Source organism: Cnephaeus nilssonii, assembly GCF_951640355.1.
Source record: "Cnephaeus nilssonii genome assembly, chromosome: 9".
NCBI classification, from domain to species: domain Eukaryota; kingdom Metazoa; phylum Chordata; class Mammalia; order Chiroptera; family Vespertilionidae; genus Cnephaeus; species Cnephaeus nilssonii.
This window is the reverse complement of record NC_137080.1, coordinates 3,533,534-3,558,746: the sequence shown is the minus strand read 5'-3', so window position 1 is coordinate 3,558,746 and position 25,213 is coordinate 3,533,534. Positions and strand designations below refer to the sequence as shown.

The 25,213-nt window shown below is 53.3% G+C and overlaps 1 protein-coding gene across 1 annotated transcript in view; it reads left to right on the top strand.

The window, feature by feature from the left end:
* Positions 1-25,213, top strand: part of SLC22A3 (solute carrier family 22 member 3) — a 65,519-nt gene that overhangs the window by 20,501 nt on the left and 19,805 nt on the right. The window contains exons 2-5 of the mRNA XM_079780502.1: positions 2,975-3,078; positions 4,977-5,131; positions 6,866-7,034; positions 7,894-8,011. Of these exons, the coding sequence (XP_079636628.1) occupies positions 2,975-3,078; positions 4,977-5,131; positions 6,866-7,034; positions 7,894-8,011 (546 nt within the window). The remainder of the gene's footprint in view (positions 1-2,974; positions 3,079-4,976; positions 5,132-6,865; positions 7,035-7,893; positions 8,012-25,213) is intronic.

Below are 25,213 nucleotides of genomic sequence, written 5' to 3'. Positions count from 1 at the left end.
TTTTAAAAATCTTTATTGTTGAAAATATTACACAGGGGCCTCTATGCCGGTGAGGGCACCCTGTTCCAGGCGATGGTGCAGACTCCCGGGCTTCCTCCCTGTCTCTCATCTCCCTGGAATCCTGTTCTGTCCTGGAGCCAGGCCATCTGCTCTGGGCCTTTCCACGTTCAACCTTCCAGACTTTTCCTCTCCTTGAGCAGCTCCTCCTCCCTCTAGCCTGAGCTTTTAAGATGCCTCTGGTTTCCTAAGTAAGAAACTTCCTGTCCCGCCCCCTGGACCTCACTCCCTTCCCCATTGGGTGGTGGGGAGACAGGTGGTTCCTCAGCTTAAACTCTTAAACCCCGTGTGTTGCAGGCAGATCTGCACCTTGGAGCATTCGTGCTCCTGTCCGTGTGTCTGGGCTGCCGTCACCCTGCTCAAGTAAATACCCTTCTTTTCCCTTGAATTTCCCTCTGAATCCAGCTCATTGTGGAAGGACCTGTTTATGCCCCACCTTCTTCGTGTGTCTGACTGGCTGGGCACCCAGGTCATTTCTTGCTCTGAAGTCCTGTTGTATTTACCAGGACAGCCAGTCCCATTCACGTTCGATCTCGATGGCTCTGCCCTTGCTTCATAGGAGTTGACCTGGACTCCCTTGGCCATGGACAAGCTCCTCAGCGAGGTGGAAACCAGGCACGCACCTCGCTGGCACCCCCCAGCCTTGTCTACATCCCCACGCCAACCACGCCCGTGGGAGCTGCCGGGAAACAGCTGAGGATCCGCTTCTCTACCTGCAGCTCATTGGTGCTTCTTGCGTACCCTAAAAGCACTCGTCGTTGGAATTAAATTAAGTTGCCCAATTAGTGCCCTCAGATCACGTTCCAGATGTTTTTATTAGGCCGAGGATCCGTAGTGACACCCTTTCCCCTCGTGGAGGCCCAGCCCGGATGATTTTCGCTGGGATTACCATCGTTTTGAACCGTCATTAGGCTCCGTGATGGTGTCTTCTTGTTGGTTTGAAATGGAACCTGCCCATGGAGGTGCACAGGACACTGTTTTGGCCAGTGATAAATGTAGCCAGGGCACCCCACACCCTAGGGCAGTGGTCGGCAAACCGTGGCTCGCGAGCCACATGCGGCTCTTTGGCCCCTTGAGTGTGGCTCTTCCACAAAATACCACGGCCTGGGTGAGTCTATTTTGAAGAAGTGGCGTTAGAAGAAGTTTAAGTTTAAAAAATGTGGCTCTCAAAAGAAATTTCAATCGTTGTGCTGTTGCTATTTGGCTCTGCTGACTCATGAGTTTGCCGACCACTGCCCTAGGGTCAAGCTGAAGGCGTACGTGATGCTGTTAACACCGATGAAGAGTTTAATGGCTACTGATTTCGACCTAAGAGCTGATCAGCAATGGTTGAGTTTACACCTCATTCTTAGAAAATCACATCTCGGGCTCATAGGTCGTGTCAGGGTCTTCCCTTCTCCCTCAGCAGCACCAACAGCGCTGAGTGGGACCTCTCCTGGCGGAGAACCCTGGGATGTTCTAAGCTCACAGGCTCGTGTGTGCGTTCATCCAAGACGACGGCGCGACGGCAGCTGCCAGTCCTCGGGGCCCTTTCCCCGGGGGTTCAGGAGCAGGCGAGTCCCCCCCGAGTGTCCAGGTCTTTCGAACACCTGCATTTCCCGCCTTCTTTATTCCCTGGGTCTTCGTATGTGGGAGACATTCTGCTGCTCCCGTTTAAAGGATCACGTAGAACCAGAACTTGAAGGCACGTCCAATAGGACCTGACAACTCAGTTATCATGACAACTCAAATTCACGTTACGTCTGTTTGGATTCCAACAACTAGGAAGCGCTAAGAAAAGCCCTCGGCTGCAAACCCCTCTGAGGCATCTAATTGCTCTGGAGTTGTGCTTTCTGCGCAACGAAGCCGTGTAATCCCTCCAGCATCACCGACGCCGTTGACGGAGCACTGGGTCCGATCGGCTTTCCGCTCGGGCCGAGGGCCGCCGTTGTCCTGGGTGCCAGTGGCTGCGGGGACAATGAGGAACAGCATGGGTGCGCGGGGGTTCGTGAGCAGTCAAAGCGGTTTTTGAAATCCTGGCATGTGTACGCTGGGAACAAGATGCCCCCTTGTCCTGGGTAGACGGCCTCCGGGAAAAGACACGGACGTCTGTGGCTTGGACTCGGACTTGGGTACCTTGGACGAGAGGTGGTGTCGGTCTCCCTGGGAGCTACACGTCCTAGCGCTTCACTTCGGGAAAACGGCCTTCGCCTAGGATGCCCGTTGGCTTCGGGGCCCGCTGGCCGCTCCTGGAGCAGGAAAGACGCTGCCGGCCCCGAGCGCGGCGACAGCAGGCCGCGAGCCGGAGCGGACAGGAGGCCGCGGCCCCGCGCTCACACACACGCCTCGGAGGTCTGTGGCCGAGTGTCCGCTCCCTCTGGACACGTGTGTGAGTGTGTGCGTGCGCACGTGTGTGCTTCTCCTTACCGGTACGTGAGTTAGTTTCGTGCTCTGAAGAGATGGCCGGTCCCCAGCCCCGGAACCGGAGGCCAGGCTAGGCGTTTTGAGCAGGAGGGGGTTAATGAAAGCGTTCGCACGGCAGCCGTTTTGGAGGGGCCAGGGAGTGAGGAGGGGAGGACAGGACGGGCAGCTCTCCCGGCGGCTCGGCCCGCCACAGCGCTCCAGAGCCTGCGGCCCCTCATCCCTGACCTGGGGGGCGTAGGACCTGGGAGAAGGGGGTGGGGGGGGGATGGGAGATATCTGTAATACTATCAACAAAAAAATATATTTAAAAAGAAATTATACCCTTGGCCGTTATTGCAACTGGCAGAAAATATTTATAAATCGATGTAAAAGATGCACGTGACCAATGTTTACATTTTACTCAAGGAGCATATGAGCAAGCATGTTTGAAGATCACGAACCCGTTGCGAGATGAGGCCGGGTGTTTTGGGGCTAAGCGAAGCCCCCTGTCTCTGTGTGTTTCCTTGTTCTCCAGTTTGACCTGGTGTGCGCCAATGCCTGGATGCTGGACCTCACACAAGCCATCCTGAACCTGGGCTTCCTGGCCGGAGCCTTCACCCTGGGCTACGCAGCGGACAGGTAGGCCGCAGGGCGACAGCCACTTCACACACTGTGTCCCCGCGGGGGGTGGGGCTGAGATGGCCACGGTTAGAGAAATATTCCTGCTGAGTGAGCGCCACGGTCCTTCCTCTCCTCCTGACAGTCTTCTTTCCTTCTTAAACCGCACGTCCTTTCTCCTGGAGCCGCACAGTGGGGGGCTGCTCCGTGGGCGGGAGGGCGTCCCGAGGAGGTGGCGGCTGCACTGGGGGGAGGTGGGGGATGAAGGGGTGCTGGCGGGCGCTGCTGCCACCGCGGAGCCGAGTCTCTGGCTTCCCCAACTCCCTGGCGATTGATTCATTTAGTCGTAGGGCAGCCCCTCCCAGGTTTGTTTCATTTAATTAAAAAAAAAAAGACCGGTCTTTTAGTCCACAGATTTAACGCTCTGCAGAGAAAAGGTTTTCAAACTCCTAAGGGCGTCGTATCTACTGTCCAGCACCCGCGAGTGGCCCAGGCCGCGGCAGGCGCAGTGCGTGCCCGTGGCTCCGGTGGCCACGCCTTCTCTCCAGATGCTTCGTGTCCCGCACTGTGGGTGCTAGCTGCTCTGTTCATGTCTGGCGATTCCTTTATCCCAATTCCGACGACGGAAATGCTTGTAGCAGTTTAACCCCACTCTCCGGACCCGCCAGCCCAGGGGTAGGGCTGCCATGTCTGGCTGACCAGTGCTCCGGGCACTCCAGCCCGGCCTGGTGGGACCTGGCGACCATGTTTGCAGTGGGCGGTGCTCAGGGTACCCCCAGAGACCTGCCCACAGCAACGAATGCGCTAACTCAAGGCGACAAAGCACCCCACACCCTGTGGCCAGTGACGAACTGAGTTTGACCAGACCAGGACGTCGGGATGGTGGCGCCTTCGGTCTCCTGTCCTTCCCTTCGTCCGCTCGGAGCGCCTCCTGCTGTCCCCACGGCCCTCTTCTGCGCGCGACTTGCTCCTTGGTCCTCCGTGTCCGGGGCTCTCTCCCGTGTTTTCCGTGTCTTTTCCTGCTGTTTCTCCTCCCAGCCCTTTCAACCCATCTTTCCTTTCTTAACCTCCCCGGCTGCCTGCGGTTTGGAATGGAGCGGCATCTATTTCGTACGCACTGCTTTCATCCTGTTGTTGCTCTTCTTAGTTGAACATTGGCGTTTGCTTCTTCTGCATGTGTTTCTGGCACCACCCACAAACATGTCTTCACACGGAAGAACTGGTGCTGGCCGGTGTTCTAGGGCCCCGCTGTGTTAGGGGGAGACGTCTGGGTCCTGGGGAGACGACAGACCCAGGAATCCTTCTGCCTCACTGCCCGGCCAGCCACCTCTCCGCTCCTCCTCCTCTTGGGAGCCTGGGAGGAAAGGGTACCAAACAAGGTGACAGGCCACAGGTCTGTGAGGAGCCCCCGCAGGCGGGGCGGGAGTGAATTAGCCAGGAGGCCACTTCTGCCTCCGCTCCGCTGACAGGCAAGATGCTCTACCTGTGAGCGAGAGATGCGGGAAGTGCCAGGGAAAATGTTATCAGGTCAAATCTCTTAAAGGTCATTGGCGACAGATTTTCACAGCCGATAACTCGGCACAACGCTACGGAACCATTCAGCAGCAGACTGGCAGCTTTTTTGTACACGGTACCCTGTTCCCTTTTCCTAAACTACTTAATCGTGTGATGTAAACGGCGACATAAAATACAAAAGAACAACTCACGTTGGTTTGGACTTTATAAAGAATTTTCACTGTCGAAAAGTAAAACAAACTAACAAAAAAACAGAAGCGAGCAAGCCGAGTCTTGGCGCACAGAAGGGACTTACCCACGTCCTGCCCCTGACCCCCGCCCCCCCCCCCCCCCCCCAGCGGCACCTGCCCTGCAGGCCGCAGCGGGCGGAGCGCGGCTCAGGCGACCCGCCCTCTCCCGCTCAGGTACGGCCGGATCCTCGTCTACCTGCTATCCTGTTTCGGTGTTGGCGTCACCGGCGTGGTGGTGGCATTCGCACCAAACTTCCCTGTGTTTGTGGTCTTCCGCTTCTTACAAGGCGTGTTTGGAAAGGGGATGTGGATGACCTGCTACGTGATTGGTAAGTCATGCCTCGCCCCTGCCTGCCTGGGAGCCGGGGCTTGGGGGGGGGGGGGGGGCTGCGGGCTCGTCTGCCTCTCTGTGCGGGATGGTGCCTCTGCTGCAAACGGGAGGGCGCAGGGCAGGACGCTGCCTCTCTGGGAACGGCAATGCCACCTTACTCTGGGACCAAATATGGGCTGTCACGCAATACGGGGGTGACCCCTCTCCAGCACTGCCATCCTGTTATCACAGGATTGTTTGGCTTTGCTTTATGAGAGGTTAATTTTTATTAAAATTTCAGTAGTTCCTTGAAACGTTTTTGAAGAACGTTCCGTGTGTTTCTGTGGTAGAGCTCGAGATGACTCTCCCGTGTTATTCCTTCCGCGTAAGTGGAGAGCGTGGCAGCACGCCGAGGGTGACTGAACGCGAGGAGCCTTCCGGTTAGGGGACCTTGGCTCTCCCCCTAACTAGAGGGTGACCTTCTGGGAGTGAAGGAGAGGACGCCATCCCTCCGCTCTTCGCTCACGTCACTGGGAGAGTCCTGGCCGCTGCCGTTGGCTGTTTCCGGGGGTGTCTGGACGGTCCCCTCCGCGAGTCACGGTGGATGGGTGGATGGGTGACCAGGGAGATTTGAGGGTCACTCCCGATCCTTGGGCTCCCACTCCCTCCTGTTATGCGAGGCAGTTCCTGCCCAAGCAGCGCCCCTTTGGAGACCCTCGGAAGGTCTTCTAATGGGCGAGGAAGGAGAGAGAGTGTTAGGAGGGTTGACTGTCGCTGGCTGGGCGGAAGGGATAACTTTGAAATATGAAGCGTTTTTAAGGAAACCCAAGTCTAGTGAACGTTAAAAGTTGTGGTGTTAGGGCAAGAAGGGAGATCAGAATAGACTTAGCCACAGACAGAGACCGATTCGGGGGGAGGAGGTGGGGAAAGGATGCCAGCCACAAGAATCTTCAGTGATTTCTGTGTGTGTCCATCTTCGCCCAAGGATATTTTCTTCGTTGATGTTCAGAGAGAGTGGCAGGGAAGGAGAGAGACACAGAGAGAAACATCGATGTGAGAGAGACATACTGATTCATTGCGTCCCTCAGGTGCCCCGCCTGGGGCTGGGGATAAAACCTGCAACCGAGGCACATGTGCCCTTGACCCGAATTGAACTGCGACCGTTCAGTCTGCGGGCCGATGCTCTAACCATTGCGCAAACTGGCCAGGACCCACCACTCCCCATCCCCAGGGATTTTTAAAGAAATATCACACACATGAAATGTCCAGCACTGTGGAGAGAGTTAGCATTTGAGAGAAGCTATCTTGTGGTAGTGAAAAAAAAAATGTGTAGAGTCTAATATTCCTAACGAGTCTCCTAAGGAGACGATGATATGCATATTTTTAGAGAGCAGTGATCAAGTCTGACCAGTCTGTTATGTTTATGTTTTCCTAATTACAATGCCTTTCCAGAATAGTCATCATGGACGCGTTCCTAAAACCAACACTCACATTGTTTGTATTCCCAGAGGAGTGCGGGCTGGCGCGAGAGGGGCGGGAGGCCGAGGGTGACGGGGGAGGACAGCGCGCGGCCCGCTGTCAGGCTGTCTGGGAGCACGCTCCCGCGCCCGCCCGCCCGCCCGCCGGGGAGGCTGGGGCTGGGCGAGCTCCGTGGCCCTCGCGCAACGCGGGCGATGCAGCAGGTGCAGCCTCTGTTTGTTCGCGTCGGAGCCGATCTTGAGGTTCCCCGGCCTCTGTGTTTGTTTCCCCTCAGTGACAGAAATCGTGGGTTCGAAGCAGAGGAGGATTGTGGGAATCGTGATTCAGATGTTTTGCACTCTGGGAATCATAATTCTCCCGGGAATCGCCTACTTCATCCCCAACTGGCAGGGCATCCAGCTGGCCATCACGCTGCCCAACTTCCTCTTCCTCCTCTATTACTGGTAACGTGGCGTTCGTCGTCATTGAATGCATGCTTACTCCATGGCAGTGCGCACTCTACGCTTCCAGGGCAACGGGAACATGAAAACCATTCAGGGCTTGTGCTAGCATCTGCAGAATGGCAATGGGTGTTGAGAATTGCTAGAGAACTGGAAAATTCATAGAGATTATTTATTGATTATTTGACTAATAGTTGTTACTCAACTAAATTAATGAAATAGCAAAACACAAATTATATTTTATTTTGTAATATCTTCATGAAAACTACAAGGCAAAAAAAAACCCCCCACACATATCTGCCAACAAGTATTTCAACACAAAATAAATGCAGTGACGTTGATTTGCTCCTCTGTATATTCTGTGAAGCAAATTAATATTGCTCAGAGATTCTCTGAGGAATAAGGAAATGTTAAGAGCGTGAGAAACGTCACCAGAAAGCTGCAGGTCTATGCATTGGACTCCTAGTGGAGTGAACCTATTTCAATCCTTCCTCTCACTTTAATCCATGGGCAAATCTGCTTACATCATTTGGGGTTTTAACCGTGTCCCGAATGCTCACTAAACCCCAGCTCTTTCCATGCGTAATGAGGACGCTGGATCCCAGAGGCACCTGGTCTTGCAGTTACATATGTAATATGTAACTGTGTGTATCGTGAGCAAGGGTCCCGCTATCGAGTGAGCATCTTTTCCTTCCCAAAAAAACCTGCAAAGATCACCTGTGTTTTTTAGAATCTTCTAAACTCGAAGATTCTCCTACATTTGCATCGAATGGAAAGACCCATCTTGATAGAGAAACTCGAGTCATAAAAGTCCAGGTTTTGAAATTCCGACTCGTAACTCAGAAATGCTTTCTCCTTCCAGGGCGGTTCCCGAGTCTCCCCGCTGGCTGGTGACTCGGAAGAAAGGAGACGAGGCCTTAAAGATCCTGCGGAGCATTGCCAAGTGCAACGGGAAGTTCCTCTCGCCCAGCTACTCGGAGGTACTGATACCTGTCACTAACACAGCCGTGGCTAAAGTGGGTGAATTCGTTGTTGATGCGCATGTTACCAAACCACTAAGTCATGTTAGTTTGGCTATAAACAAAAGAAAACCGCGGCGAGGGTCAGAAGGTGCGTTAAAGCAGAAGCGTTTGTGAAGTTTAGGAGCGTTGTGTTGAGGTTCCCTGGGCATTTAGTCCACACTTCCATAGTCGCACCAGGCTACTTGAGTTACTGTACTCGGCCTGCTGTACAGCCCCATTGTATTGACTCCTTCATTCATCGTCATTGAACAAACTAGAAATCTCTTCTGGACGTTCAGTTGAGTCTAAAGATTTGTCTTTGCCTTTAGTCTCAGAAACACTGTGTCTGTGAACCAGAGCTTGAACCAGAACGTAATACTTCAGCCTTTGGAAGTGCATATGCTGGCTGCCCTGCCTTATCCCCCTCCTCTTTCCTCCCTCCCTCCATCTCTCTCTTCCTTCCTTCATTCTTCTTTGCTTCCTCCAGCTAAGGCTTTTGGGTACCCCTGTATCGCTGCTCTAAGAGAAATTGGGGGGATTAAAAAAGCTCATCACTTGTCTTCAGGAAGGTCTGATGTGCAGTTGAAGACACACATATGTTTGGAGCACCCCCAGAATAACTAGGGGACAGCATATAGAATAGGTGACCATGCTGAGCTGCAGAGACGTAAGTGAATGTGGAATAACAGAAGGTTATTATGAAAGGAGTCAGTGAAGAATTCGGGGAGGATATGAAGCTTGGACACAACCCTTTAAGAACATGAGGTTGCGAACATTGCTTTCTTCGTAGCATCCAGTTTGTTTTGATGGAAGCGTTCTGGTGAAACGCGAGGTTTTGTTGGTTTTAGTGCCGCCTCTCCGGCCCCGGAGCTTGCTCAGATATATCTGGGTTTCTGCCGTCTCCTCTCGCCCTCACGTTAGGCTGCAAGCAGTGGGCTCTGTGTTTACGAGGGTTCCAGTGACCAGGTGCCCCCGTTGGGAGCAGATTAGTGATGGGCCTGAGGCTCACAGATCACAAGTACACGGTAGAGATACGACATCGTCTGGTTAGCCACTAAGACCAGTTGATCCCTCTGCTCTCGGGGCACAGTTAAGCTGGGTATTCCTGCTCAGCTTCTCTCAACACACTAGCTAGCGGTCTTCACAGCTGGCTCCGATGTGTGGTCATTTGTACTCAATCTTATGAGTCAAATGAATATTTTTGCTCTCCATTCAGCAGTACCCTGAAGACACGGCTGTGTCGTCCCAAAGCTAAGCCTATGTAAGCGCTAAATCAAGGTTTTGAAAACACACATTACCCGGGCATGTCCCGTGTTATCATGAGAATTACGAAGAGGCCAGAGGGTGGTTCCCCGGGCAGTGGCTCTAACGGTCCTGTGAGTGTCCAGTTCAGGCCACTCGCGTGGACCCACTGCCCGCTTCGAATCCATGCGCACCATAGAGGTCACCGCGGCTTGGGGCAGAGCTGGCCTAGAGGGTGCAGCTCCGTGTTCCCCTCGTCACAGAGCCTTGCTGACCTCCCAACCCCAGCCTGTTCCGTCGCTGGCACCAGGGGTCCCAGTTTGTTTTAGGGGTACCGGAGGACTAGCTAAAGTGACCCCAGGATTCTCCATACTACAGAAGACACCCTAAATTCACTACATACTGGGACTACTGACCCACTGGGCTTTAGTGAAGGGAATGGGAAATGTGGGAAGTTCAGAAGTAACCAAAGAAAAGTTGATGCCTCACTTTAGTAATTAGTAATGACTGACTAATCACAGGCAGTAATTAGTAAAAGGTTATTGTGAAACACCAGAGAGGAAGCTGAAACAGGGAGCCCTCAAGTCAACATGAAATGAGGCTCGGACACATTGTCGTAAAGCAGCTTAGATAGTGAGAAGGCCACTCCATTCGGTGACTCAAGTAACTGCGGCCCATGTCCCTGACTGTGCTTCGCAGTGATGGGTTAGAATATTACGTTTTCTAAAATGACAGGCAATCCGTCGGTAGTTATGGTGGATCAACCTCAGGAAACAGTTCACGTTTTGCTTATAATTTCCAGAGGGATAAGCAAGAAATGACTCAGGTCAAGTTAGCCTTGCAGGATAATCTAACTAAAGCATTGCTTGTATGATAAAACTTTTTTTTTTTTTTGCTCAGGGGATTTTTAAGGCTGATCTTTTGTCTTTTATTTTAGCAGAAGAAATTGGGGCAATGTTGGATTCGATCCACCATTCAGCCAGGTAGATTATTCTGAGAGTTGGCTGTCCTATAAATCATGCCGGTTGTATTTCACATGGACGTCACTCCTTTCTTGGGGGAATCACCTCTGGCTCTCTGGCTCACTGACCCCTTGGCTTTCATTTGCCAAAGTTCCTGGCTGGCCGCTGACTGGTGAAGAGACAGCAGCAGGTAGACATGCAGGTGATCCGAATGTTAGGCGCTCTGGATATACCAATACTGCAACTATGATTCACAGCAAAGAAAGCCTCAAATCGAAAACCAGGGCAGCACAGCTGGTGTGGCTCAGTGGTTGAGCATTGATCCATGAACCAAGAGGTCACCAGTTCGATTCCCAGTCGGGGCACATGCCTGGGTTGCGGGCTTGATCCCCAGTAAGGGGTGAGCCGGAGGCAGCCGATCAATGTTTCTCTCTACCCCTCTCCCTTCCTCTTTCTAAAAAAGCAATGCAAACAAGGCAAGTGGGTTGAGCTCATAGGAAGTTCTATAGAAAAACTAGAGGCCCAGTGCATGATTGAATCATGCACGTCAGGGTCCCGATGGACTCACCATCATGTATCCCAGCAGGCCAGGCGGCACCTCCACCTCCTCGCCCCTCAGACTGCGGCCCTTCGAGTCCATCGGGACCCTGACGGATGGCCGGGGTGAAAAAGCGCCCCACAGGGGCAGGCCGGTTAACCCGGACTTCACAGGGCAGGAGGTGAAGCGTGTGCGCAGAGCGACGGGGCGTAGGTGGATGCGGTGCTTCTCCATGTCTTCCTCGTCGCTGCTCTCCATCCTCTGCCGGGTTTCTGTGGCTCGCTGACTGAGGCCAGAGCTCGCTCCCCACTTTTGATGATCCGCGGCCGCTGAGGGGGGTCTCCCCTGCTGTTGAGAGGCGCAGGGGGTGTGACCCCCTCAGCGGCCTGGATCTGGCCGTTGAGAGGCACAGGGGGCGGGAGTCCCGCCCCCTGTGCCTCTCAACAGCAGCGTAGCCCCGCTCAGTGGCAGCGGATCCTGCCTCTCAATGGCCGGATAGGCCACCCTGAGTCCCGCCCCCCAGCCTCCGCCGCCCAATCGTGGGCATAGCGGAGTGATGGTAATTTACATGGTACGCTATTATTAGATAGGATGGGAAAGAATCAAAGGAGGGGCGGAATGTGAAACTCTAGGTAGTTACCCAACGTGGGAGGAGGATTCACTTACGCACCTGGTTCAATTGCCAGAGGAGGGTTTAGTGATTCAGCACGTTTTCGGTTATCTGGATGGCCTTGGATTGTGGTAGATTACATTATTGTTTGAAATATTCACATCCCCCTCCTTTCCATTGGGTGGAAATATTCCCTGGCTCCTTTGATGTTGGGCATGACAATGGAATTTGCTTAGTTCCCACGGTGGATGGAGTGAATGTCCTGCCCGTTGACCTTGGGCTTGGTCATGTGGCTGCTTTGGCCAATGGTAGGTCATCAGATGTGACATAGGAGTCTTGAAATGGGCTGTGTGTTTGGGTTTGACCTCTGCACTTCAGCCGTTGCAGTGAGAAGAATATTCCCAGATCTCACTGGCCCCAGAGGAGACCGAGCTGCTCCGGCAAAGCTCCCCCAAACTACAGCGGTCTCCCAGCCAACCCACCAACGTGCGGGCTAAGGGAATGCTCGTTACTTTATGCCACTAAGGTTGATGTTTGTTATGCAGCATTATTTATCAATAGCCAACCAGTACATTGACCAAACAGCCATTGACCTGGATTACACAACTAGAGTACTAGCTGTAGGAGTAACTTAGCAGCAGTTTTGTTTTCATTTTTTTAAAGGATTTTAAAGGCTCTTATTTTAAAGATCCCCACCTCTCCCCTACATTCCTCCGCCTCTTGTCTTTGTATGGAGTGTGCTGGTGGAAAATTGTATATTACAACTCTAGCTAACAAAGAGCCTCTAATACTACAGACCTGAATATGTCCATATTTATTAGTGATATTGTTGTGCTCTGTTGACCCAAAAAAATAATAAAGTATGATTGTGATTTCCTTATTTTTATGCTCTTCCAATACAGTTCATTGTTCATAGCTAATTTACAGATTCTTAAAACGTACGTACAGATGCTGCTAACTTACAACAGGGTCATGTCTTGATAAACCCATCATAGGTTGAAAATATCATTAGTCAGAAATGCATTTAAAACACCCAACCTCCTGAACATTACCGCTTAGCCTGGCCTACCTGAAATGTGCTCAGAACACTCACATTGCCCTACAGTTGGGCAAAGTCATTTGACACAAAATCTGTTTTATAATAAAGGGTTGACTATGTCATAATTTATTGTGTGTATCACTTTCGCTTCCTCATAAAGTCGAAAAATCTTAAATCAGTCATAAGTAGAGGAATGTTTGTACCAGATATTCATACATAAACATGCTCACGGGCAGTTCCCATGGCGACATGGTTAGGTGACATCATGAACTGACATTTGAGCCCTGTCTGGGTGGCCCAATTGGTTGGAGCATTGTCCCTTACATGAAAATGTTAGGGTTCCATTCCTGGTGAGGACACATACCTCGGTTGCAGGTTCAATCCCTAGTCAGGGCAGGTAAGGGAGGCAACCAATCCATGTTTCCCTCTTGCATCGATGTTTCTGTCTCTCTCTCCCTTCCTCTCTAAAAAATTCAGTATCCTCAGGTAAAGATTAAAAAATAAGAACTGACATCTGAGCTTTCTGATCCCGAAGGGATCATCATCAATGTACATGATCCCACTCTTTGATATTGTTCCAAAATGGAGAAGATTCAAACCTCATTAGAAAATGCCAGGCGAAGTTTTAGAGTTCCTGTTACCAGGGAGACCTCCAACCATGTCTTCTGTAGTTAATGAATTGTCACACAAACAACATGGACACAGAGAGGGACTTTCCAGCGTGGAATGTCTGTCTCTGACAAAAGGGGGATTTTGATAAACGTAGTTTCTGTTCTTCCGAAAGAGGAACCGCACCAGGATCCTGGCTCTCAGAAGGTCGGGAAGGCTGTGTGGTATTTTGGTCCCACAATACACTGTGCTGTCTCTGTCGATGTGGTGTGCAATTATCATCTCAGTCTTGGGACTTGAAAACTGTCTGCATGGAATTTATTTCAAAAGGTCCAGAGAGCCTGGCCAGCATGGCTTAGCGGTTGAGCATCGACATATGAACTAGGCGGTCATGGTTCGATTCCCAGCCAGGGCACATGCCCTGGTTGCGGGCTCGATCCCCAGTGTGGGGCATGCAGGACACAGCCGCTCCATGATTCTCTTTCATCATTGATGTTTCCATCTCTCTCTCCCACTTTCTTCCTCTCTGAAAACAATAAGAATATATATATTTTTTAAAAGGTCCAGAGAAAGGAAGTTAGGCCCCGGGAGTACCAGGCGGGCTCTAGTGCCTGCCCGTGTCGAGAGGGGAACGGTGTCATCCAGAAAATGCTCGGAGACGTGGGACAGGAGGTCGCTGGGAACTCACGCAGTGCGCTCCCCTAACAGAGGGCATGCCTTGTCCTGGACGCCACGCAGTGGCTGTCGGTTCTGCCAGCGAAGCCTTAAAGTGACACACGAAAGTGACCGCTGTAATGCACGTGCCAGTGCCCTTCAGACTGTCAGGAAGAGGGACGACTTCTGAGGCTGCAATAGAGGAAGGCCATGAAAGCCGGCCGGCGGGCTGGGAGGCCCGAGGGCCTGTCCTTCCCCAGCGGGCGGCTAGAGGTTCTTTCCACGGAAGGACATTCAGCCAACACCTCCAGGTCCGCGGACTCTCACGTGGCCCGAAAGGTAGTGAGGGGGGTTCCAGAGCATCAGGTGCAATCCCAGGGGCGTGTCCCCGAAAGAGTGAGCTTGCAGCCTGGAGGGGCCAAGCAGATGCCGCGCCGGAGGGGAGCTCTTTGAGGGAGGAACCCCTGGAGGGACAGGCCTCCCTCCCTCAGCCTCACCTTCCAAAACCCTTGAAATCACTGGGCCACCCTTCGTCAGAAGCTTAACTCTTTCAGGAAAGCACCCCGGGAGCTGAGGGCGGAGCGCGAGCGGCTGTGAGCTCCGTGTGCGGCCGCCGGTCGGTCCCGGTGTGCGTGGCGGTCACTATGAGGAGCCGGAGCGCAGCACCCAGGGCCACTGAAGGGCTCAGGTGCTGGCGAGCAGGGCGGCCACGGCCCGCTGCCCAGGACGGAGGGGGGGGGGGGTTCCTGGCATGTGGGAGTTTCGGCGCTCACCCGAGAGTCGCGGGCAAACTGAGACAAGGGGTCGCCCTGTGACAGGTCAGGCCTCACCTTCCTGGCTGTGCTCGGAGGAAGGTGCCAAGGTCAGCTCTTGCCGGCTTCACCCTTCACCAGCCCCTCCCGGAAGGTGCCTGGCTGCCCCAGGGCGGGATCCAGCATCGTCCAGGGTGGATGCAGGCTGGAGCCCAGGGGCCGGCCAAGCTGCCTCTTTCTCCCCCAACTCCTAGTTTTCTTCCTTCCTCCCTAACTTCCTCCTTTTCTTCCTTCCTCCCTTCCTCCTTTCCTTCCTTCCTTCCTTCCTTCCTTCCTTCCTTCCTTCCTTCCTTCCTTCCTTCCTTCCTCCCTTTCTTCCTTCCTTCCACACTTTTACAGCCTTTATTTAAAGTGATATTTCACTTCTTAAACCACTTTATTGCTGTGTGTTTGGCCTATGACAGTGGTCGGCAAACTGCGGCTCGCGAGCCACATGAGGTTCTTTGGCCCCTTGAGTGTGGCTCTTCCACAAAATGCCACGTGCGGGCGCGCACATACGGTGTGATTGAAACTTCGTGGCCCATGCGCAGAAGTCGGTTTTCAGCTCTCAAAAGAAATTTCATCGTTGTACTGTTGATTTTTGGCTCTGTTGATTAATGAGTTTGCCGACCACTGGCCTATGAGAACATGTGTATTTAATGTACTCAGCTCGCTCAGACCCCCTTCCCACGTAGTCCTCACTCTGGCTCTCAACCTCGGCCTGCTAGACTGGGGCCTGGCCCCGCCCGTCTTCTGCCTGTTCTTTCTCCCCAAAGTAGGACCCCACAGCTTGCGTCTTCTCTCATCCCTTGCCCCAAAGCTCAGTGCTGCGCCCTCTTTCTTGATGATGGTGCCATTCTCCAGGGGGTCCCAGGCCATAGAGGGCAGGGCCAGCCCAGGGAAGACGGGAGGGTGTCCCCTCCCCGCACCGGCCTCCCCGCTGGGGGAACAGGTCAGTCCCCCCTCTCATCTTCCCTCCCCGCTGCCTCCTCCACCCCCCTCCACACTCCCTGCTCTGAGACCTGAGGCGCCACCACCCCCACAGGCAAGGCCAAGGGCTTTGACACAGGGCCGAGCTCCAAGCCCTGCCTAGTGACCTTCAGGGCCACTTCGTTCGTCTTTAATTAGTTACATAACCGGGGTCACGGGCTCCTCCTCTTTCCTTCTTAAAGGCTGACCCTTGCCCTGCAGGGCCGGGGCCTCCCTGCCTCCTGTCCGGGCCCGAGTCCTGGTGGCGTTGCACACACAATCCGGTGAAAACCGGGAACCAAAGGAACGAGCCTGCAGACTGCCCGCGCTGCTGCTCCGGGCTCTGGCCTGGGGGGTGGCGCGCATGCCGCTTCGGCTGTCCTAGCCCTGTCCGCAGCTGTAACGGAAGCTTTCTGCTTCCTTGGCCTTTGCCGAGAGCAGCCCCCTGCTCTGTGTGAGCGAGAAAGGGAGACGGGCAGCTTTCTCAGTGTTTTGTTCTGTGCCTCCCTCCCCTCCTGTGCTTTTGGCCCCACCGGCTTGTTGCGATCCAAATTACTGCGCTTCCCTGCGGTGCGTGAATGAGGGAACACCAGCTCTTTTGAATGAATGAGAACATACTGGCTCTTTGTGGGAGCCGTCCCCGCTCCGGAGGCGACGGGGGTCCGGCTTCCAGAGCCGTGTGTCCAGCTCGCGGGCGTTACTCCTGGTCCAGGGCGGCTGTTACCATGACAGCAGTGCCGCCGGGGTCCCCCACCCGCCAGGAAATGGCCTTCCTTCATGAGGTCATGTCACCAGGAGACGTGGGCTGGGAGCGGGGGAAAGCGTGTGCGTTCCCCAGGTGGACACAGATGCGCTCCTGTCCGTAGAACAGGAGGAAATGCTGAACGGTAAGAGAGGAAACGCGCCGAGAGCCGCCTGTTTCAGCTCGAGGTCCCACCCAGGAAGACGGTGTGAAAGGCACCAGGGCTAGATGTGCATGGGCTAGATCCTCCTTCCCTGGAAAAGATAAAATGAAGCCCGGCCGGCTGGCTGAGGAGTTGAGCATCGACCTATGAACCAGGAGGTCAGGGTTCGATTCCCAGGCAGGGCACAGGCCCAGGTTGTGGGCTCCATCCCTAGTGGGGGAATGCAGGAGGCAGGCGATCCATGATTCTCCCTCATCATGGATGTTTCTGCCTCTTTCCCTCTCCCTTCCTCCTGAAGTCAGTAAAAACGTATTTAAAAAACGGAAGTGCAGCGACGTCTGGCAGCGGCTGGGGAAGAGCATCGGTTGGTGCTTCCATAGCAACGCTGCTCCGCGTGGACCGGCACGAGCAGAGCAGGCCCGGGACCCACCCCGCCAAGGCTGGATGGGCAGGTTTGGGGCCTGCCCTGTTTTCTCTCCTCTGAATCCGGCGCTGTGGGAGGAAGGCGGTGGAGCTGAATGCACAGCAAAGGGGCCGACGGGGCGCCTTTCTCCTCCCAATAGCGATGCGCCTTTGCTAGGGCGGCGAGGGAAGCTGGCCTTCCGGCCGGAGAGGTCTCATCACCGTCAGGAGGAGTCGGGGAGCTGGGGAACCCCCGCTGGCCTGCTCGGCGGACACTTCTTCTGCTGGAGGAAGCGTTAGCGTAAAAGCCACGTTAGTCATCGTCCCTAGCACTGGGCATGGAGGGGGGCCGGGGGGGAACCCTGCTGAGCAGATGGTAACGTTATCGCTGACACGCTGCTGTCACAGCACCGGTCACCTCGGCCCCGGAGTTGAAGGAGGAATCACGTGGCAGTCTGTCCCCATGGTCCCTGGGGACCAGGGCGTCATTGCAGAAGTGCACAAGCCATTTGCATCCCAGGCTTACGTCTTGGATAAACATATGCTGGTTTTTCTTTAATCTTCACCCAGGGACATGTTCATTGATTTTTATAGAGAGGGTTAGGGAGAAAGAGAGAGAGAGAAACATTGACATGGGAGAGATACATCAATCAGTTGCCTCCAGTACGAACCCAGGTATGTGCCCTCACCGGGAATCGAACCCGCGACCTTTCGGTGCATGGGGTGATACTCCAGCCAACTGAGCCACATCAGCCACGGCAAAGTATGTACTATGTTTTTCAGATGAAGGTAGATGCAGTTGTGATTAGTGATGACTAATGAGTTGAAAGGTGCTAAGTTCATAGTAAACGTGTGTCATCGCGTGGCCTTCCGTGAACAGAAGCTGAAAGCGCAGTTCCTGTCACGTGGGCAACCATTAAACTCTTTGACATCAACCAGAAGTCCTTAGGCTCCAGGAGGAGGAGTCCCGGGTTTACACGCACCAGTAAGCGTAGACTCGGCCATCTGCTGGACAGCTACTGCCTGAGCTCGGAGTTAGGGTCATGTGACGGTCTCAGGGAAAGCCGGGGGCCCCAGAGAGTCTTGACACACACAGGATTCTTGACAACAACTTCCAAGATGCTTTCATTCTGTTTGATTCAATAATACGCACGCACGTCCATGACATTCTGCCCTCTCACCGACCTTCAGGACAAGTTCTACGCGTCAGGCAGGAGGAGTTGAGCAACGCGGTGTACACTCGCCTCACCGTCTCTCCAAGGCGAACCCCGGTTTCTTTCCTGCTTACGTTTCAGAGCCAACCCCCCCCACCAATCCCCCCCACCCCCCATAGCTGAGGTCTTGAGGAAGGCGGGCGGGGGTGGGGGCGTGTTGAACAAGTACTCAGCTCGGTCACTTTTATGGCAGCGTGCGACGAGTTCAAGCACTTGCCCTCGCGTGCTGATGGCGTGGAGTCATCCAGCGGCCGCACTTCCCTTTAGACCTCACTTAGGCTCACCTCGCTAAAGACAGTTCCAGATCCAGTCTGCAGGCTGGAACACTTTATGTGCTGTACGTACACGCTTCTCTAGCTTCAGCCGGGGACAGACTATTCGGGGGCAATGGGGTGACATACCGGAGCCAGTTCACACGGTGTCTCTTACCGTCGCCTTTCTCGCCACAGTTCTGTGGTCGGCACGCTTTGTTTTTGAAAACTAACCAGCCAGCTCCTCGGCTCAGCAAGCCGGTCAGCCCTCACTGCAGTGAGCGTGCTGTCCACACTGCGAGCCGATTTGCCGGACGTTTCCTCTGGTCGCCGCGTGTTTGGAAAAACCATTTACGTGTAACTGAGGGGAGGCTGCCCAGAGGCAGAGCTGTGTGGATCCACACGACGCAGCAGGAATGTATCGTCCTGGGTTCATGTTTTTATTCAGCAAATAGTTACTGAGCACTGTGTTCAAAATGCCAACTTTTTAACAACCTCTGCATAATAGTCCCCTTCACAGATATCTCCCCACACGCAGTCCACATGCCGTGCTTCCCCCCGTCTCTCCAGACAGCTTTCTCCTGTTCTCTGAGCTGTGTTCTTCTCCGCAGTTACTAACAGTGCCTTCCCTATTCGACTAGACCCATGATCGGCAAACTGCAGCTCGCGAGCCACATGCGGCTCTTTGGCCCCTTGAGTGTGGCTCTTCCACAAAATACCACGGCCTGGGTGAGTCTATTTTGAAGAAGTGGCGTAAGAAGAAGTTTAAGTTTAAAAAATTTGGCTCTCATGAGAAATTTCAATCGTTGTACTGTTGATGTTTGGCTCTGTGGACTAATGAGTTTGCCGACCACTGGACTAGACTCACTTTCACCATGTGGATACGCTTCATGGAAGTAAATATAAAATCTCCTCGCACTTGAAGTTGAAGAGCAGCTTCAATCTTATGTGTCGTGCTTGGAAATCATTTCGGTGTTTTCATTTTGATTGTTTGATTATCAATAGAAAGATATTCTAACTGGATATCGGTCAGTCCACCTGTTAGTCATGGGCACGAATCTGTGTGTGGTTTCACCCACGTCCCCTCGGAACCGCTCTGAGGTCCCCCGGAGGGCGATGCCCACGAGTGGGACTGCTGGGGCTGGGATGCCCGCCAGCTCAGAGCCCTAGCAGGACCACCCGGCTTTCTGTCTGCAGCCCTGCGTGTCCCCTTTGCCCACACCCACCTGGGCCCTCGGCGGCTTCTGACTTAGCGCAGCCTGCCGCGTGTTTCCGGTTGCACGTCTGTGGTTCCTAGGGGAGTCAGCACGTCTTCGCGCCTGTGACTTTGCTATTTGGGTTCTTCCTCGTGGGTGGCCACCCGTGCCCTCGCCGTGTGTATTGGATGTTCTGGACTCGGGTTTATTGAATTAGCTTTGTCACCTGTGGACTGTTTTATGGGTTTTGTGTAAGTGACCTCCGGCGCCCAAGACCACAGCGATTCTGCTATGAGCTTCGGGCTCTAACTGTCACGCTCGAACTCGTTTAGGTCCCCGTCACCTTTAGTCCCTCTGGAGTGCACCCCGTTCTGAGCGTGAGGGAGGGACCCACTTTATTCGTTCTGAGCGTGAGGGAGGGACCCACTTTATTTGTTCTGAGCGTGAGGGAGGGACCCACTTTATTCGTTCTGAGCGTGAGGGAGGGACCCACTTTATTCGTCTTGCTCCTGAGTCAGTTTCTGAGCACCATCTAATAAGCAGATTCATCACGTACCAAGTTCCCATTTCTGAGTCTAAATTAGCTCACCACCTAGCACCTGTGGGCTGTGTGTAAGGAACCTCACCATCAGGAGCTGAAACACGGGCTCCGGGCTGTGGTGAGGGACAGGTGTCCGTGGTACAGGTAGAGGCAGCTCACCTGTGCTGCCCCAGTGGCCGCACAAACAGGCCGTAAGCCACCTGGAGCATTCAGACTCAGATTCATATACAACCGCTAGCCAGGCGTCCTCACACTCTTACCATAAAAGAGGGATATATTGTTGCTAGTAGGCACCCCAAATCCTTACCCTCTAAAGCACACTTCCTGATTCTGGACTTTGTTCTCTCACTGGTCATCTCTGAAATAAAATGGAAGTACTATTCAAAGCCTGAACATCAGGCCCGGCTGATGCGGCTCAGTGGTTGAACCAGGAGGTCACGGTTGATTCCCAGTCAGGGCACATGCCCAGGTGGCAGGCTGGTTCCCAGTAGGGGGTGGGCAGGAGATGGATGATCAATGATTCTCTCTTACCATTGATGTTTCTATCTCTCCCTCTTCTTTTCTCTCTGAAATCAATTTAAATATATATTCTATATATATAAAAGACTAAGTGTCCATCCGTCCGACTGGTAGCTATGACATGCACTGACCACCGGGGGCAGATGCTCAACACAGGAGCTGCCATGATGCGCACTGGCCATTTAAAAATAAACAGCACTGCGGACCTGGCGCTGATAAACCAACACTCGGCTTTCCCTAAGTGGGACACAGGCCCCGCCACCACCCTGGAGCGACACCCCACCAAATCGCAGCTGACACTGCCAAGACCCCAGGGCTCAAATTGCGGCCCACTGTGGGTGCCGGATAATGACGTCACATAGCAATGCCTGGCTTCCTCTCCCTAGCAACTAGCCTCCTTGGAGTTTCTTCAGTCCAGGAACACGACTTGCTTTATAGCCAGGTGCAAACATTTTACACTTTAACCAAATGTTTGTGAAGCATTTTCCCGTGCCTCATCTCATTTGATCCTCACAGAAGTCCTGGAGTAGATAGATAGGAGACTCGTATTTTCTTTTCATTAGCAAGACATGAATAGCACTATTAAAATATTTCTTCCAATTAATTCCCTTTCAATGTGCACAAATCTGTGCTCCAGGACACTAGTGTGTGTGTGTGTGTGTGTGTGTGTGTGTGTGTGTATACTAAAAGCCTGAATGTTCCCCTAAGATAATCAGATGTTTCTTTTAAGAAAATGAGAATTCATCTCTGAGACAAAGCCTGCCCTCTGTACCTCTCAAATGGAGGTGATGTGTTTGAGCACACATAAATGTGAAAAGAGACCATGATTTTTAGACCCTCCCATACCTTCATTAGATCCGACTTGGGGGCTGAAATTTGCTTTGTTAACCTTTTCATTCCGTGGGCCCGGCATACGCTCTTCGCTCCAAGCTCCGGCCGGCCTTCGATGTTCCTATTTCTGGTTCATGTCTGTGGTAAAGTGTTAGTGCCTGTTCGCTTTAAATGCAGGAGACATCGCCCTCACTTTCTCGTAGGAGTTTCACTGGTGTGATCTCATCCAAAGGACTGACTGATTCTAAGAAACAGACAAAATCACAAAAATTGCAGTTTTCCCAAATTTAAATCAAGTAGTCTTAGTTCAATTACTTCAAAAGAGAACCTTCATACTCAGCATAATGCATTCCTATCAAGAAACAGGTGTGGGCCAGAGGGTTTTAAAATAAACCTGAGAAATCCAGTTTTTCTCACTCAGGATAAGCTGGGCGTATGTGTAACAATGAAGAACTGACTCCTGTCAGTGCCACATGGCGGGGGGCTCCTCCCTGCAGCGGGGCCTGTCTGCACCCCACTGCCCGGACCCCGCCGAACAGGCAGAGCCCCAGGGCCTTGCTGCAGCAACTAAATGCTCACAACCTCTTGGCGGATTCGGGGAGGTGGCCCCACCCAGTCACCAGGGGACGAGAAGTGCAATCCTATCACACCCGGGAATGGGTGGGAACCAGAACTATCTGGTAAACAGTGCTAATGAGTCCCATCCCAGATCTCTTTTAAAGGAAAAAAATTACTAAGAATACAGGTTTCCGTTTTCAAGACACTGACTTGGGAAGATAAATGCTTTTCAATTCAAGTGATGATTGCAAAAGAGAAGTTTCGCCTTTATACCTGGTTTTAAAAAAACTAGAAGCCCGTTGCACGAAGATTCGTGCAATAGACCTTCCTTCACCTGGCTGCCGGCACCAGTTTTCCGCCGGCACCAGTTTTCCTCTGGCACCTGGGACCCAGGCCTTGGCTCTGGCCACCTGCCGATTGGAGCGCCTCCCGCCGGCCTGATCGGCCACCCCGAGTCCCCGCCCCCTGCGCCTCCCACCAGCCCAATCATGGGTGTAGCGGAGTGATGGTTAATTTGCATATTACCCTTTTATTATGTAGGATAATACTTTGGTCAAAGCGTAAATAAATTAAAGTTCGTATGGAAAAATAAATGAAGACCCGTTTCCCAGTCAGAGGTCACACCTCGGGTGCTGAGAACAGAAGGAAGACAGTGCCCAGGGTCAGAGCTGGTGGGCCCGTGGACATGAGCCCCCTCAAGGCAGCCCGGCCGCTCCGTGCGTGGCCAGCATCTGGGGCCAGCTCAGGGCAGGGGTTTAGACAGACACCCTGGAAAGCTAGATGCCCCAGAGCCCAGCTGATGAGGAGGGACCACGGCCACTTGCTGAAGAGAAAGAGAAGACGGGCTGTCTCCCGAGAACAAGACGGGACGGAACGCAGGAGGCAGCGGCCCCAGCCTGCCCGCTCTAGGAGATGCTGCCCAGGACTCGCCCGCGCGTGGCCCTGGCACCGGTGTGAGTGGCCTGGGGTGCCCCTGGCTGACCTTGGCCTGTCCAGAAAGGGCTGCCAACGCTGCCGGGCCAGGCGGAAAGACACTGGGCGTCCCTGGGGAAGTCAGGTGCCTGTTACTGGAATCCTACGGGCACCTGGCTGCCTGGAAGAGGCGGAGCTGGCCGACCTGGAGGCAAACATTCCCGCCCCGAGGAGAAGGCCGGCTGGGGGTGGGGGTGGGGGGGTGACACCTCCGGGAGACTGCAGCGACTGGTGCTAAGGGTTTGATGGGTGGAGGGCAGGTTCCTACGATCTGAACACTCGCCAAAGCCGTGAGACCTTTCTTAAGCCGGAAGGGCATCAGGAAGAAGCAATTACGTTGGGACCCATCTTGCTGACGGTGCACAGAGGGAAGGAGACACAGCGCAGATGCTCACACAGCCAAGCTCCGGAGGCCGAGGCCGAGGTGCTGAGTGAGGTCCCGGGAAGGAGCGTGGGGCCCCCCTCCCTCACTGCGGGTGCTGCTGCCTCTGTAATGACTCGTGCAAAACACACCGAACGCTATTTTCGCCTTTTCTCATAAAAGTGAAAATCCTCTTCGGATTGCCGTAGGTTCACGAAACAGGCCCTGATGGGGGTCTTAGAAGCGCAGTGGCGTGCGGCGGCTTCCGAAAAGCGGGGCCTACTGTAGGCGGTTTTGGTGTTTACACTGAGGGCCAGATTATGATGATCTCTGAACACTTAATAATAATCTGACCACTCAGTGTGTGTGTGTGTGTATATATATATATATATATATATATATATATATATATATATATATTAGAGGCCCGGTGCATGAATTCATGCATGGGTGGGGTCCAGCCAGCCTTGCCAATGGGAGGGGACATGGGTGGTTGGCTGGCCTGCCTGCTGGTCAAACTCCTGGTCAAGGGGACAATTTGCATATTAGCATTTTATTAAATAGGATATACACTGAGTGGCCAGATTATTATGTGTTCAGAGATCATAATAATCTGGCCACTCAGTGTATGTGTGAGGGGACAGACTACTGGCTGTCACTCACTTGCTCTCGCTTTTGCTCCCTTATCAAAAAACCCGTCTCACTAGTGAGTTCTGCGCGCTGCCCACAAACCCGCAGGCTGTGGGTTGACCATGGCTCTGTGGTTTGAGGCCTGGGCGTCCCCTCAGATTGGATGGCCAGAGCTTCTCTGTGTCGCCAATGAGCACTGGCACCGCTCAGCGCTCTCGGGAGTTCGGGATGCGTTGACTCCAATCCATTCGCAGCAAATTTTCATGTTTCCCCCAAGTTCTGAGTCTGTGGGCTGAGAGTTTTATTTTATTTTGTTGGTTTTTTAAAAATACATTTTTATTGATTTCAGAGAGGAAGGGAGAGGGAGAGAAAGAGATAGAAACATCAGCAAAGAGAGAATCATTGATCGGCTGCCTCCTGCACGCCCCCTACTCCGGATTGAGCCTGCAACCCGGGCCTGTGCCCTTGACCTCCTGGTTCATAGGTTGATGCTCAACCACTGAGCCATGCCAGGCGGGCTAGGCTGAGAGTTTTAGAACTCAGACCTCGTGTTCCTTTTTCTTCTATGTTAACCTCTCCCCAAACCCTTTCAGGTTTGTTTTTAAGAAACAAATGTTCCAACACGTGACCCCCAGCTGCCTCCGCTGACCTTTGCTAGTATTGAGGCTTCCCTTCGGTTCCCTCCTGGGACCCCTGATGGAGGCCCTTGTGCTGCTCTGGGCAGCATGCCCGGTGGGGAGGGGGCGGGGCAGGGTGCCCGCAGGCCGGCGCCCAGGGATGGCGTAAAAGTCCTCTCTGCAGAGATCTCTCCTGACGAAGGAGCTGGCTGGGCCCGAGGTCATGCCACCCGCTCTGACAATGCAGCAGCCGCGTGCCACCCTGCAGCCCTGAGCTGTGGCTCCTGGGAGCTGAGCTGTGCCAACCACGTAGGAGGTTTTAAAGGCTCCGTGTGACGTGTGCATGGAACCCATCGCAGCAATAATGCCATGTGGATCACATGTTGACATGATAATATTTTGGATAGATTGGATTAAATGGAACATATTAAAATTAATTTAGCACGCTTTTTAACCTATTTTTTAAATTCTGGAAAATTTAACATGTGAGTGGCTCACGTTATATTTTGCTTGGACAACACTAACCTGGGTGCCAGGGTTTACTTCTAACCACTTACTAAGCATCAGACACTCATGATCATTTTAATATGGCTACTTCTTTTTTTAAAATGTATTTTTATTGATTTCAGAGAGGAAGGGAGAGGGAGAGAGAGAGAGAGAGAAACATCAATGATGAGAGAGAATCATTGATCGGCTGCCTCCTTCACGCCCCCTACTGGGGATCAAGCCTGCAACCCAGGCATATGCCCTTGACCGGAATCGAACCTGGG